This window comes from Pistacia vera, unplaced genomic scaffold (genome assembly GCF_008641045.1).
Source record: "Pistacia vera cultivar Batoury unplaced genomic scaffold, PisVer_v2 Contig1295, whole genome shotgun sequence".
NCBI classification, from domain to species: Eukaryota; Viridiplantae; Streptophyta; class Magnoliopsida; order Sapindales; family Anacardiaceae; genus Pistacia; species Pistacia vera.
In genome coordinates, this window is record NW_022195352.1 from 183742 (window position 1) to 198521 (window position 14780).

Sequence of the window (14780 nt, forward strand, 5' to 3'; positions counted from 1 at the left end):
CAGTAACCCACAAATGTGGTAGATAAGATAACCACAATCCACCCAAATACCTAAAGCTTTGTCGTCCACAAGGCTACTGGCTACTGGTTACTGATACACATTATTGGCAAGTAAGATTATGAAAGATTTGGTTCACCCTCGCGGAGAAAGATGGAGAAACCTGAATTGGGTTAATCAGCTTATATTATAAAGATCAGATTATCAAAAGCAACAATCAAATCAAATGCATTACAAAAATAAGCTCTGTCTGACCAATAGAAAGCATACGGATTACATTAAATAAAGTAAAGAACCGCATTAATTAATCAGCAAAAACCAGTCTTAGTTTAGAATAAGTTGTTTAAGCACGTCCTAATACAGCATGAAACTTTCCAAACTGCACTAATACCCAGAACTCGTCCAAGTATTACTCATCAAATCTTCAACATTTGAAAGTAAAACAAACATGTACTTATGAGTACAAACTAAATATAAAACACACACACACAATCGAACATACATTCGATCTTAATTCTCATCTCCTGCAACGAGTGATGGAAGAGCAACCTCTAGTGTAAGGGTGCGCCGGACCTCGAGCCTTGTAACAGTTGTGAGTGTAGTAAGACCTTCCAGAGCGAGGCGGACATGGAATTCGATTAGCAGCTAGAGCTCCATACGAAATGTAGTACTTCATTGTATGCCAGAACAGTGATCTACGACCAAACTCACCTTCCTCATCATCCTCTAAACTATCTTCCTCTTCATTCTCATCCAAACTCTCTTCGTACACATGAGGCATTGATAACGGCCATTCAATCGTCTCTGTCATAAGCTTCAAGTTTGCCTCATCAACCTGAGCTTGAACCTTTGGACTCAAAGAAATGTATATCATTAAACCGAAAATAAGAAGCTTGACCGGTGATGGTGAGGAAGCCATGGAAATTCTTGCAGAGTAAAAACCCAATTAAAAATAGAAGGGGGCAGGTTTTTAAGTGGGCTATGTTTGGTTTCAGAAGCATTGCCGCATTGGTACAACGAGACAGATAATCACATGATGAAGCTGGAGGTGAAGTTGATAGTGATTGGGTTACAGCTGGACTTCAGCAATGACCATTAAAGTGTGCCTCGATTATTGATCACCTCCTTTTTTTTTTGATCGGGTGTGTTAGGATATTGGGGATAATTTTGTTCTGGAATCATGGTTCGTACGATCATTGGATAATTTGTTGATTGGATAGATGTATGATATTTGTGTGTGAATTGATTAGATGAGAGTAATTTAAGGAAATAAAAAGGGGATTTGGTCGACATTTGATGCTGTTATTATTGCCGGTGGTCAGTAAATAAGACACTGTGCATGGCATTAAAGACGCGGCCGGTCGGGTACTGGGCCGCTCAATAACACATGCTAGTTTTACGCTAAAATTACTTGTTTGTGTGGAGATTAAATTAGACTACATTATTCAAGTAAGAGCGAGACAAATTTTCAATTAATTAAAAATAATATATATTTTTTATTTAAAATTTTAAATAAAAAACATCGTAATAAATAAAAATGTGAAGACTTCAAAAGTTTTCAAGGTAGACCCTTAATCTAAATTTTTGAAAGGGAAGCGATTTGCAACCCCCACCTAATTGATCGGTAGTCTCCATTATTAAATACACTTTCCCTTTAAATGATCAGATCAATTATTTTCATCAATAAATCATGTTTTAGTTTATAATCTTATCCCAAAGTTTATTATATCAATCCCTTCTTCACTTTTTTTTTTTTTGGGTAACCGGGGTGTCCGAACCAATTTATGTGCACCTCAACTAATCTTTGGATCTGTTGAATATCCTACAACTAATCCCTTTTTTCACTTTTATATTGCCTACAAATCACTTTTTTATTTCTATAAATATCAATGCATTCAAACATTTTATTATCCTCTCGTAACGAATAATTAAATAAAACTTTTGTCATGAATCATTTGCAATCTTTCAATGAATAAAAGAAAAAAAAATCCATAGTGAATAAATATATTTAATATAATCCAGGGGCTGAGCCAGAATTTTTTTTTCTTGGGGCCGATATGTAATTTTTAATGAATTAGACGGCCATAATTAGAAAGCTACTTTATAGGAGGCGTTTGGGTCATATAATATTTTATTATAGGGGTATATTATATTAACGGAAATAAATATCATCTTAAAGATTACTGAGAATGTTTAGAAAATGTGTTTGGTTGGTTATAATAAATTGATGTATAATATGTTTTGTTGGAAGGATAAATGGGTGGGTATGTTATATAGATTACCAAATTACCCTCCTTTTTAAATACTAATATAATAATATTTTTTTTATTATTATTTTTTGAATCATTGCTTTTAATTTCCTACAATTGAAATTTTGCTAAAACACCTCAGCCATATAAAACTTTAATTTGTAGCAAAATCACTCCCACCCACCCCAAGCCACTGCTGGCAGTTGACGGAATGGCGCACGATTGGCCGTATATGGCCGACTTGCGCTGGCAAGGCTGGAAATGGCCATGGATCACAAATCCATGGTTGAAAAACGACTAGATTTATGGTAATTTCATGGCTAGATCTGTGGTTGTTTCACGACCACATCTTTGGCCATAACGACCATAGAAACACCAGATCTAGTCATTTCAGATCTATGGCTGGAAAAGGCCTTACCGACGCATGACTGGTTAGATCTCATCAGTCATGCACCATTACGGCGACTGACGCCAATGGTCGACGGTGGTGAGTCACGGCCCACAGTCAATGATAGTGAGTCACGACCGACGGTGGTCTTGGGTGGTTAGGGATATTTTGCTAACTTTTAAACTTTTTTGTGGTTGGGGTGTTTTAGCTCATTTCTCAAATGTAGAGGGGCTGGGTAATTGTTATTTGGTAGACATTTGAGGGCAATTGTGTCCAAAATGCTTTTTAATTAAGGGCAAAATGAGTAGAAAAATCTACCCTGGTAATGTTTTAATAACACCCTCTAACAAGGTAATAAGATTACCCCCCACATTATCAACAGTAAACACAGGTGGTAGGCGACGGCAATGGTAACCTTTGGTCTCACCTCTTATACCTTCTGGTGCTGTTCAAGTTTTTGGCAACACTGAACAGTTATATGCCCAACTCCGTAAAGAACGTGATGAAAAGCTCAAGCTGGAACAAGAACAAAAGAAGCGAGAAAAGTATTCTGCTAGACCGCAGACCTTATCCGCTGATATTCCTGACTCTTTCTCTTTTAGTCACTCAGGCCCTCCATCTCCTAAGCCTCATCGTCCTTTATCTAAGGATAAGGCTCCAATGCACATAATGATGATGGAAGACCGCCAACCTTCTGCTAATCTTGACTCTTCAGAAAATCCTGTCTCTTCCAATTTTATGAGCTCTTTTTTGAGAGACATGGCAGAAAGGCAACGTCTTGCCACTTCGGGTATTTCTCAAGATTCTCTATCTACCTTCCAATCAGAATCAGAAGCCGATATACCTTCGACTGATGAATCATTTAAAAGTGGCTTTGACTCTGACAGTAATACTTCTGATCAACATCCTAATGTTTATCCCCAACTGATGACCCATCAAACCAAATCGTCAAGACCACATGTTGTTTCTGAGGTTGATGATGAGATGCCTGAAGGTGATGATTCCATTCCAAACTCTCCGCCTATGTATCGACAATCTCGTCATACTACGGTTGAACGTGACTCTTATACAGCTTCAGCAAAGCTCCACACTTTTACCGTTGATGATCTTCTTTCACACAAATGGAGAACTCGGATGTATGAATTTCAGGCCTGGTTACAAGCTAAGATGCTGAAACCTAATGCCCAAGTCTCCACTGTACTTACGTAGTTTACGGCTAGATTTGATGGCATTCTCCGTGATTGGTGGACAAGTCTTCAGGAGTATAGACAAAATTTGTTCATCCAAATGCCAAATATTAACTAAGCTCTGTATCTTCTGTATGATGAATTCTGTAGATTACCTCACCTTTATGAGAACCAGGTCAGAGAAGAATATTTTAAGATGCGATGCTATTTTCTAAAAAAGAAAGATCTTGATAGGCATTACAAAGAGATGGTAAAACGATATCATACTTAGGGGTATGGATGATCCTAACATGAAGCAAGCCTTTTTGGCATCAATTCCTGAATCCCTAAGTCATGAAGCAACCAAGCTTATGCAGTCCCAGAACAAACAACTTGGATCCACTTCTCTTGGTGAAATTTATAGGTTTGTTATTCTTGCTCTGGAAAAGCTCTGTTCTCAAAAACAATTTTTTGACCATTATCTGAAGCGTTCTAAACAGCTGACAAAGGTTTGTCAATGACCAGACTTGCAGATCAAATGCAAATCAGATCGCTCATGTTCTTGTCCTACCAAGAAGAAGTTTCATTCTAGACGTATCAGGTTTCCTCACCCTAATGCTGCGACTAGACATAATTTTGACGTTTCAAGCACCGCAAGTTTCTTCAGAAAAGGAAACGCAAAGGCAAACGGTCTAATCGTGTTATTTGTGCAATCGCTGGGTCATTTTGCCAAAACTTGTCCAAACAAGCGAGAGCAATCAGTCAAAATGATGCAACAACTTTCTCAGCTCACAAATATAGATTTTTCTGATGATGATGTTGAAAGTTGGTTTTCCATGGATGAAGAACTCACTTCAACACTATTTTCCAGTTTGCAGCCACTGATACTAAGTTCTCTGATTCAGATGATTGTCACTATTTCTACCATATTCAATAAGCACCACAATCCTTTCCATCATTAGCCTTCTCATGTCACATACTACAGCAAAGTTCAGCTTCCCCACAAAATACTCAAATCTCGTTTCAGTCATAGCATTTTTTGATACTGGTGCTACTCGTACTATTATCAACCATAATCCTTCCAGCCTCTCAGTGGAAACCTCATCAGGAAATATTCTACACTGCTAATAGTGAGACTTTCACTACTCATCTGATTAGCAAACCCATTAAAATCCAAATTTTCCAGGATGTTTCACTTTTCTAAAGTTCTTGGTTCCGATCTACCTGGTAAAGATATGTTCTAGGTTGAATCCTCCTTGATGGTGTTCGGTACAAGATGTTTTTCCAATCCTGACCACTCAGCCTAATTTATTCCAGATTGAAGCAATCCTATTGAGCAGATCAAGACCCAGCTTATTTCCCGCTCTTGCGCAGATTCTCATGCTGATTTTCTCACTAAAGTGCTTATCCATTATGGAAGAATTCAGATTTCTTTATCCGTCTTCCATTCGTCAGAGCGAAGATATCAATCCCACTAAAGCTAGTCATTCCGGCATGTCACCAGAACATCTCTCTAGCTCAACAAGAATGTACTAAGCTTTTATCTCAAAGTTGATTAAACTCACAGACTCTCAATGGCATGTGAAGCTTTTTATGTCAATAAACGTACAAACAGCCAGAGAAAACTCAGACTTGTTATTAATTATCACCATTAAATTTCTTTCTTCGTGATGATAAATTCTCCTGCCTTCCAGACAAGTTCTCTTTGCAAATCTCCATAATGCAAAGATGTTTTCCAAATTTGATCTCAAAGCTGGATTTTGGCAACTTGGAATTCATCCTGATGATCGTCACAAGATTGCTTTCTGCATTCCTAACCAACACTTCCATTGGACAGTCATGCCTTTTGGCCTTAAAGTCGCTCCTTCCCTGTTTCAGAAAGCTATGACGAAGATTTTTGCTCCCCTTCTGCATACATGTCTCATTTATATCGATGATATCCTTCTCTTTTCAAAAGATGAGGAATCTCATATACGTCTTCTTCGTGACTTTGCTGATATCATCCACACTTATGGTATCATGCTCTCTGAGAAGAAAATGCGTTAAGACAAACAAAGATTGATTTTCTTGGTATGGTTGTTGATGGCAAGTATGATCTTCAACCTTATATTGCTAATGATTGCAAAAATTCCCGATGTTCTCACAACCAAGAAAGAAAATCAACAATTCTTGGGAATGGCCAATTACAGTGCGCATTTCATTCCCAACATTTCTCGTTTCACTATTCCACTTTCTCGATGCTTAAGAAGAATCCTCCAGTAGTCTGAAAAGTAGACAATGCAATCAAGAGTCTCAAGCGCGCATCCTTCCATACACAGCCTTTGAAGATTCCTTCTTCAAGGAAACACATTCTTAGATGGATGCTAGTGACACTCATTGGGGTGCAGTGCTTTTTGAACAAATGAGGACAAGGTACGACATCTGTGCGGATACCAGAGTGGACAATTCAACCACAAGCACAACATTATCATTCACTTTCAAGGAAGTATTAGCAGCAAAAAATGCCATTGAAAGGTTTGAATTCCACCTTGTTGACATCAGTTCTTTGTTGAAACGGTATGAAGTCTTTTGACAAATGCTTCTTTTCCACAAGAAAAGGTTTCGCATCACAGTTACTTCGCTGGGCAGAATGGTTCAGTAAATATTCCTTCACCGTCCAGCATATCAAGGTCACACCAACACATTGCAGTTATTTATCCAGACCCAAACCGAAACAACTTGGTTCATGAACCCTAGATCCAAACCTCTTCTATGTTCATGTTCCAACTATTAACCGTCTAGTTTTCCTGTTCATCATCTTTCTTCACCAAACCATACTCCAGACGTCCCTCCTGAATTCGATGACCTTGTTCGACGTGTACATTGATGAAAATGCTACTACCCTCATGTTTTCTTACCAACCTCAATGCATTGAAAAATGTGGTCAATCCATGTATGATTGTAATGCCCCGCTTGAGGTACGTAGTTAAGATTTGTTGTATTGCTCAAATGTTCATTGATTTGTTTTAATTGAGTTTGTATGTTGAAAATTGGTTGATGTTTGAGGATTCTTAGAATTGCAGTCTTCGCCGCGGTGACGTTGACTTTGAGTAAGCGGTGTCAACTCTGTAACTTTTCGTCGGGGGGACGGAAGTTTCTTCACCGCAGCGACGAGCCAGTTGAAAATTTAATGAGTTTCTAGAGAATTCTTCTAGGGGTAAAAATGACCTTTCTACCCCTAATTAGTAGGAAAGTGGGGAGTAAATGTAAGGAAATTTCATCGAGAATAGGTTAGTGTGGGGGTGTGAGTGAAATGAATCAAGAATATAGATGGAATTTCCAAGAAAGAACAGGCAAAATGGGAAGAAAGGTTATAATATAGCTAAGAAGCGTCAAGTGAATAAAACCCTTCATTTTCATCCATTTCCACCGCCATTCTTATTCTCTACTTCCTTTCATTTTTTCCTTTCAATTTTCCCAAATTTCTAAGAGTTTAAGAGAGCTTTTAGGTATTTTAGTAGAAATTTCATCTCAAGCATCCTAAGGTAAGGATTCTTGCTTTAGATGTGAGTTTTGCTTATGGTTATATTGAAGTCTTATATTATTATTATTGTCTTGTTGTTGTTGTTAAGTTAGAGAGAAGACAAGACAACAAAGGAAAGGAAAAATGCTAGAGATCACTTTTTCACAAGGTAAGTAAATCCAACCTAAGTTGAGATTTGAGAAATCCTTTGAGTAGAGATTTATATTGTATAAGTATGTTATGTTATTGAGAATTTAGTTGAGATGCATATTTGCTTTGTGGTTGTTGAATACACTTTAATTATGAAGTGTTTGATGTTGAAGAGAGATTGAAATTGGTTGAAGTTGGAGAGTTTGCATGAATATTTTTAGAGTGTTTTCCTTGACAGAAATTTGACTATATGAGGGAGTTTTTCTCCCATTTTGGATGATTAAAGAGAAGAGTAGAGTATAGATAAGTAAGCTTTGGTATGCACTGAGTTATTTGATGAAATGCCTAAGTGAAAACTGCCCTGTCACAGTCGTGACTTTCTGAGTAATTTTTGGGTATCTTACGGATTGAACTGGGTTTAGACCAAAACATAAAGTTATAGCTCTGTCTCTAAGTTTTTAAAACGAGACCAAAAACATAGCAATCCGATGTATATAACGCAAGTTATGCCTCTTTTAGTATGACCTATGCAGAATGACAATTTGGAGCAACATTGCATTTGTTCATTTCGAGTGCATTAATGGCATGAATCATCCACATGCACTAATTATGCATTAGAGAAAGAGTAGGAAAAAGAGTAGAGAACTTTGAGTGTAAGCTTTATTAAGAGAAAGAGAGAAAAGAATAGAGTAGGTTTGGATGGGGAACCCGTGAGTAGGGTAGAGTATTCCCGCATGTACGCCGCATTGAGAGAGCGGCATGAGTATGAGAGAGAAGAGTGGTGTAGCTCGTGAGAGTGCATGCGGATGAGGGCTATACCCAGAGTACCCAGAGAGAGATTATTTACACACATGGCCAGGTTCCGAATCCATGCATAACCAAGTCCGATCGGCAGAATGAGGAGAAGTCACGTAAAGCGGGAGCGAGTCCCGGCCGTGCCTCCGGTAAGATGAGTCGTGACTACTAAAGAGAGTTAGTAGAAAAGATTCATGAGAAAGAGAAAATAGAGAGAAGTATAAGAGGGGAGTAAACGAGAATGCAAGGAAAGAATTAGAGAGGAGAGTTACAGGGATAGATGAGTAGAGGATTTACTTACTGAGTATTAGTTGTGCTCACCCCGTTGTTTTCCATATTTTTGCAGGATCTAGGTGAGGCACAGTTGGATGGCATCGGCAAGCGAAAGGAAATGGCTACACTGTCCACCTTGTTTTTGATGCTTTTGTACATGATACAACTTTTTGTATAAAGAATGTATATGTTTAATAAAAGAAAAATTTGGGCCCAACCTTTTTATGCTATTTTATATGTATTTCATTATGTACATGTTTTATGAGTATTTGAGTAGAAAGCGGCCATTACAATGATATGTTAGGGGTCCATCTAGATCACCCATTTTCAAAAATCTTTTGTTTACCTCTAGGTCGAAACCATATATCCAGAAGAATTATTATGGTTCTTTTGGTATATGTTGCACCAATACCACATTGCCATTCAATTCCCGATTCATCATATGTTGAAAATAATTTCCCAATATCAGTCAACCTCAACCCCTGAATTACGCTCTTTGATGACTTTTCTCCAATGGTTCAAAATCTTAAACAAATGGAAATCTGTGTTTGCTCACCAACAGGCCTGGGACAAAGGTCCTATGTCTACCAAAATGGCATGGTCTATCATGTTTTTTCACAGACATCACTCCATCAGATCTGATGGCCTATATTTTTCACAGCATCAAGTCACATTTCATCGGTCTTATTCATATGACCTCGTCCATAATATTTTTGATCATCCTGTTGAGACTAGATCAATTCAAAAAATCCTTTTTGAAAAACCTCAGATCATTCCAGATGCACTATGGCCATCCTTTCACGATGATGCTCCGTGGGAACTCTTTCCTCTAGATTACACTGAGAAATTACTCCAAGCCAAACAGACATGCATACGTTCCCTCAATGCTCAATTCGATGTCGATTCAGCCTATCCAGAATGGCGGTACTCGGACTCATAGCCAGATACTGTGCAGGAAGAAGAGCTTCAGCAGTCTCGTAATTACTATCTCCGTAAATCTAGGCGACAACAATACATGCATGCACCAAGTACATCTGCAAAGCCAACATCTCAGATTCCAGACATTTCTTCAGAGACTCATCCAGATACATCTCCTCGACAAATCCCTGCTGACTGGATACAATCAATGGGTTGTCTCGACTTCCAAGATGAAGACTCGTGGCACGTTACCAATTTGTCAGACGATTAACGACCCGCATGTGCTGAAATAAATAGTTATGTCCTTTATGTAAAATAGGGGTGGACTAAATGGTAATTTGCCATCTCAATGTAATATCTCCCGTATCCTTTGTAAAAAGTCAAGAGTTGTAGGCTAAAAAAAAAAAAAAAAAAAAAACCAAAGTCCAAAAGGTTAGTCTTGTATTTAATGACTCATTTATGAGTGGTTGGATCCCTTGTATCTATACATAAAGCCTTTTACCTTCTCGGGGAGGAGGAGGCACTTTGTAAAACTTTGGTTTATTTCTCTCACTTTTCTCTCCTATATTTTCTGTACACTTCCATACTTTCTCTACACATCTTTACTATAATTCTTCCATGTTTCTTTCATATTTCTAACTTTCCCTCAACCTCAAGGGTTTTGTAATACTCTGATCATGTTATAGATAGCAAAAGATCTCATATATGCTTTTAATTTATGTTCTTTAACATGTATAATATTTATGTTTTCATTTATTATGTTCTTGTTCTTCATTTCTATGCATGTTCTTCATTTATATTCATGTTTTCCATTTATGTTGTTGTTTAATATTCACTAGCTCTTTTAGATGATGTTAGAAGCTGTGTGGGTGTACGTGTGTGTGGGATAAAAGGAGGGTCTTGACCATCATTTCGACCGATCGTTGTGTTGATTGGTTCCGCTTAGGTCGGCTATCATAATTTCCCACATGCATAAACTCCATGATTTTCTGACAGCATCATATTTAATTTAATGTTTATTTTCTTTTAAAGAATACTATCTAATTAATGATATATACATGATTTTAAAAGGGTTATTTGTATTCCGTCATCCTCAAGGTTTGAAATATATTACACTTATCTCCAATACTATGAGATATAAATAGTTTAATAGGTTAAGTGAGACTCTTGAATAAAAAGTTTATAATACCATTGTTATCTTATTCACATATTTTTAGAAATGTTAAAATATAATATAATAAAAAATTAAAAATTTGGATGTTTTATATTGTTAACTCAATTTTTTTTCTTTGATGAGTTTTTGTATTATTCACATTAGGGGTGTTCAAAATAACCGATTGAAACCGGAACCGACGGGTTGGTTTGACTTTTGAGAATCTACCTATACAAAGTAATGGAGTTTGTAATTTTGAATTTATAATTTGTGATTTTATTTTTGTTAACAAATGCCGGAAAGGGGGGGGGGGGGGCGGTAAAATTTGTTTTTTTTTTTTTTTTTTTTTTTTTTTTTTGAGAATATGAGTTCTTGGAATTTATAATGAAGTAATTATACCATGCTTTCAAAATATCCCATCAAGGAAAATTATAAATGTATTAGTTAATAAGAATTTTATAAATATAAAACTTGTACTTATTTTAATTTAAAATCTTGATTGTTCTTTCAACTTTGATGCCCTATATTTTATTTTTGGCTACGTGGTTGACAATTATATAAACTATATAATGATACATCGTCTTATTTGTGAAATTTGGGACAAAAATTTAAAATGAATAGTATTACTCTAAACTTAATGGGGGCCAAAACGTTTCCCAATGCAAAATAGTGTGATCCATTAAGGAAAAAAAGAAAGAAAAAAGAGTGGTGTTATTTAAGGCTTGAGCCCCACAAAATCTCTTTTTGAACCCCAATTTAGGTAAGATCTATGAATAAAATTAAGTCTTGCAAATCATATCCAAAACTACCCTTTTTAATCGGTTATATTTCTATTTGATTTAACATTCACCTTAGAAAATGTTTTTAATCTGTCAGTCATCCCCCAACTAGTAAGTTAAAAAAATCTCCAGTTGAAGAAAGACAAGTGACTAGAGAAAGAAAGATCACTACACTTACAGAAACGTGAAAGCTCTATTTCCTAAATACCACTTTCCCACCTAAAGCTTATATTTCATTAATATCCAAAATCCAGTTCACTTTCTTAACCAGCGTTCACCGAGTTATCAGAACTAGGGTGAGAGGGGTTTTGTAGAGTGGAGACTGATGGATCAAATGGTGGTGACCAATGAATATTCGCTGCCAGAATCAGTTAGAAATAAGCTAAGAACATGAAACCCTAACTTTGTAGTGGCTGACAATTGACAAGAAATCAGGTGTCAGAATGAGAAGGGTTTTGTAGAGAGGAGACTAGAGGTTCAAAGAGTGGTGATGGAGAGAATTTTCGCTGTCTGAATCGGCTAGAATCAGCTTTGGGTAGTAATAGAGTATTACCTTTGGGTGAGAAAGTGATATTTTTAAAATTTTTGAGTGGAAAAGTCATTAAGGCAAACCTTGGGTTTACTCTTGTTACAACGACATTAAAACTTCTTTTAAGTTGACAATTTGTCATAAATGGACAACAGTAAGCCGCATGCAAAGATTGGTGTTATTTAAGTCCATTGATTTTTTTTTTCTTCTAAAGTAACAATAATTCGAATTCAACTCATTTTATAAATGAGTGATTCTCTTGGTCTCCATTTTTTTTTTTTTTTATGACTAAGGTTATCTGGGCCACTTTATGCACACCTCAACTAATCTTTCGGGACCTTAGAACTATCAGCAGGATAAGAGCTCCAATGGCTCCCCTAGTAGCAACCGAGTAAGGACTCAAACTCATGAACCTTTGAGTAATATGATTGAAGAATCCTTATCGAACCACTTAGTCACTTAAATGTAGTTTCTTGGTCTCCATTTTTTTTATATGAATAAGCCCCTTTTCTTAAAATACCACTTTTAAAAGTTTAAAATTTTTTTTTTTCTTTATGAAACCCATTACTTCTATAAGTATCCCTCATTCTAGCCATTTTTTCTTTTAAAAGAGGAAGCATGTCATTGCCTTCTCGTATGCTATTTAGATTTTTAAATTTGTTGATGCGAGATTCTAACACCAGCTAATCAACACGTGCGTAACGTTGATTGGTCAAGAGACACGCGTGATTATGGGTTGAAAATACGAAATAAATGCAATGAGAGCTTTTTAAAGTGGTTCGAATGCTAAGGTAGCAAGTCCTACGTCCACTGATTTGTATTAGTATTGTGGGTCAGGTCGCAACAGCGGACTGACTTACAAATGATTGGAAAAGTAAATACAAGTTTTTTCAGAGAGAGAGAGAGTTCAAGTGTAAAATGGTCGAATCCATTTAATAAAGGGGTCTTCCTCTTTTTATAACGGGATGAATGCATGTAATCATCATTAAATCCATGGGTTGGTGTGAATGTCAGGACATAATCCAGCTTTACGTCCCATTGCCCATTTCCCAAGCTGATTTCACGCGATTTGGAGCAGGGAAATAGACACGTGGGAGCTCCATGGCGCTTGGCAGGCCTGACGTGCGCTTACCGTTCTGACAGGAGCAGGTCATACTTCATCACGTGACTTTCCACGTCAGCCCTTGTTTTCCCAGGCATAACAGAAGTCCCCTAGTTTTTAAGGTTTGAGGATCGAACCTTGGAAACTAAGTCGTGCCGCGATTGGAGGTTCTGGTAATTTCGACCTGAATGGAAGAAGCTTGGGACAGGGCCTTTTGCGAACACGACCTCGCACAATTTTTTGCCTAAACGACCTGACAATCATCATCCTAGCGACCTGGATTCATCGGACATTCCTCACCGTGCCTTAGGGTTGGAGATTCAATGAACCTGTTTCCGCGCTGTCAGGCACTCTGCACGTGTTAAGGCATCTGACAAGCGTATTAAAGCGTTGTGTGCTGACCCGGCGTTGTTTTGATAGCATTAATTGCACGACACATTTGAAACGACGACCCTCATCACAGCATTGAATGCGACGTGGGGCGCATTTAATGCGGAGAGAGAGAGAAGGCTGTCGTTTCGATTCCGAGAGGTGGTAACCGTCGGTTCGCAGTCCATATAAAAGCCCAAATTTTTCAAATGATACCACCAAAATCCCTTTTGCCTCGAGTGACAAGCCTTTACAAACCGGACGTTCTTCTTTTCCGATTGGCGCCTCTCAGACATCTGAAACAAGATCCGGCCTTGGTCACGCGCCTCAGAAGGTAAGGTCATTTTTCTCCCTCCTCTCCTTTTTTTTTCGTGTTTGGTTGGTGGGCAATGGCGTTGGGTCTCCCGGTGTTTCATCAGAGACGCGACATTGTTGCCGGATTCAAGCCGTGGATGGCGGCTCGAGTTACTGTTAGGGTTTAAGGAATTTGTCCCATGCCGTCGTGCGGGACAACATGTGATGGCTAAAATGACCCTATCTGTCAGTGTTGTAGACTCTGGAATGGAATCGTCAACGTCCAGACCCGAGGAAGGAACCAGTTCGTCTTTGCGAAACGTTCCCGCGGACACATCCCTTGACGTCTTCTCGGTTCTCACCCGAGAAGAGTTCGATAGGATAAAAAGGCAGTTCGACTTCCGCGCAGAGGTGTTCCTCGACCACACCCGGTTGTCGAGGAATCCTTCTGATGGCCTAGCTGCGTCGAAATTACCAGAACCTCCAATTGCGGCACGACTTAGTTTCCAAGGTTCGATCCTCAAACCTTAAAAACTAGGGGACTTCTGTTATGCCTGGGAAAACAAGGGCTGACGTGGAAAGTCACGTGATGAAGTGTGACCTGCTCTCGTCAGAACGGTAAGCGCACGTCAGGCCTGCCAAGCGCCATGAAGCTCCCACGTGTCTATTTCCTTACTCCAAATCGCGTGAAATCAGCTTGGGAAGTGGACAATGGGACGTAAAGCTGGATTATGTCCTGACATTCACACCAACCCATGGATTTAATGATGATTACATGCATTCATCCCGTTATAAAACGAGGAAGACCCCTTCATTAAAAGGATTCGGCCATTTTGCACTTGAACTCTCTCTCTCTCTGAAAAAACTTGTATTTACTTTTCCAATCATTTGTAAGTCAGTCCGCTGTTGCGACCTGACCCACAATACTAATACAAATCAGTGGACGTAGGACTTGCTACCTTAGCATCCGAACCACTTTAAAAAGCTCTCATTGCATTTATTTCGTATTTTCAACCCATAATCACGTGTGTCTCTTGACCAATCAATGTTACGCATGTGTTGATTAGTTGGTGTTAGAATCTCGCATCAACAAAATTGAACGTTAAATAAGAGAGA

At 38.1% G+C, this 14780-nt stretch overlaps 1 protein-coding gene across 1 annotated transcript; it reads right to left on the minus strand.

The window, feature by feature from the left end:
* Positions 1-281: 281 nt before the first annotated feature.
* Positions 282-1089, minus strand: LOC116121987 (protein RALF-like 34). The gene has a single exon (XM_031407892.1). It carries the CDS (start codon positions 914-916, stop codon positions 515-517), a length of 402 nt encoding a protein of 133 aa, XP_031263752.1. The 5' UTR covers positions 917-1089; the 3' UTR covers positions 282-514.
* Between the last annotated feature and the right edge of the window lie 13691 nt (positions 1090-14780).

Excerpts from the sequence above, each read along its gene's own strand:
- LOC116121987 (XM_031407892.1), bottom strand. The coding sequence starts at position 916 with ATGGCTTCCTCACCATCACCGGTCAAGCTTCTTATTTTCGGTTTAATG.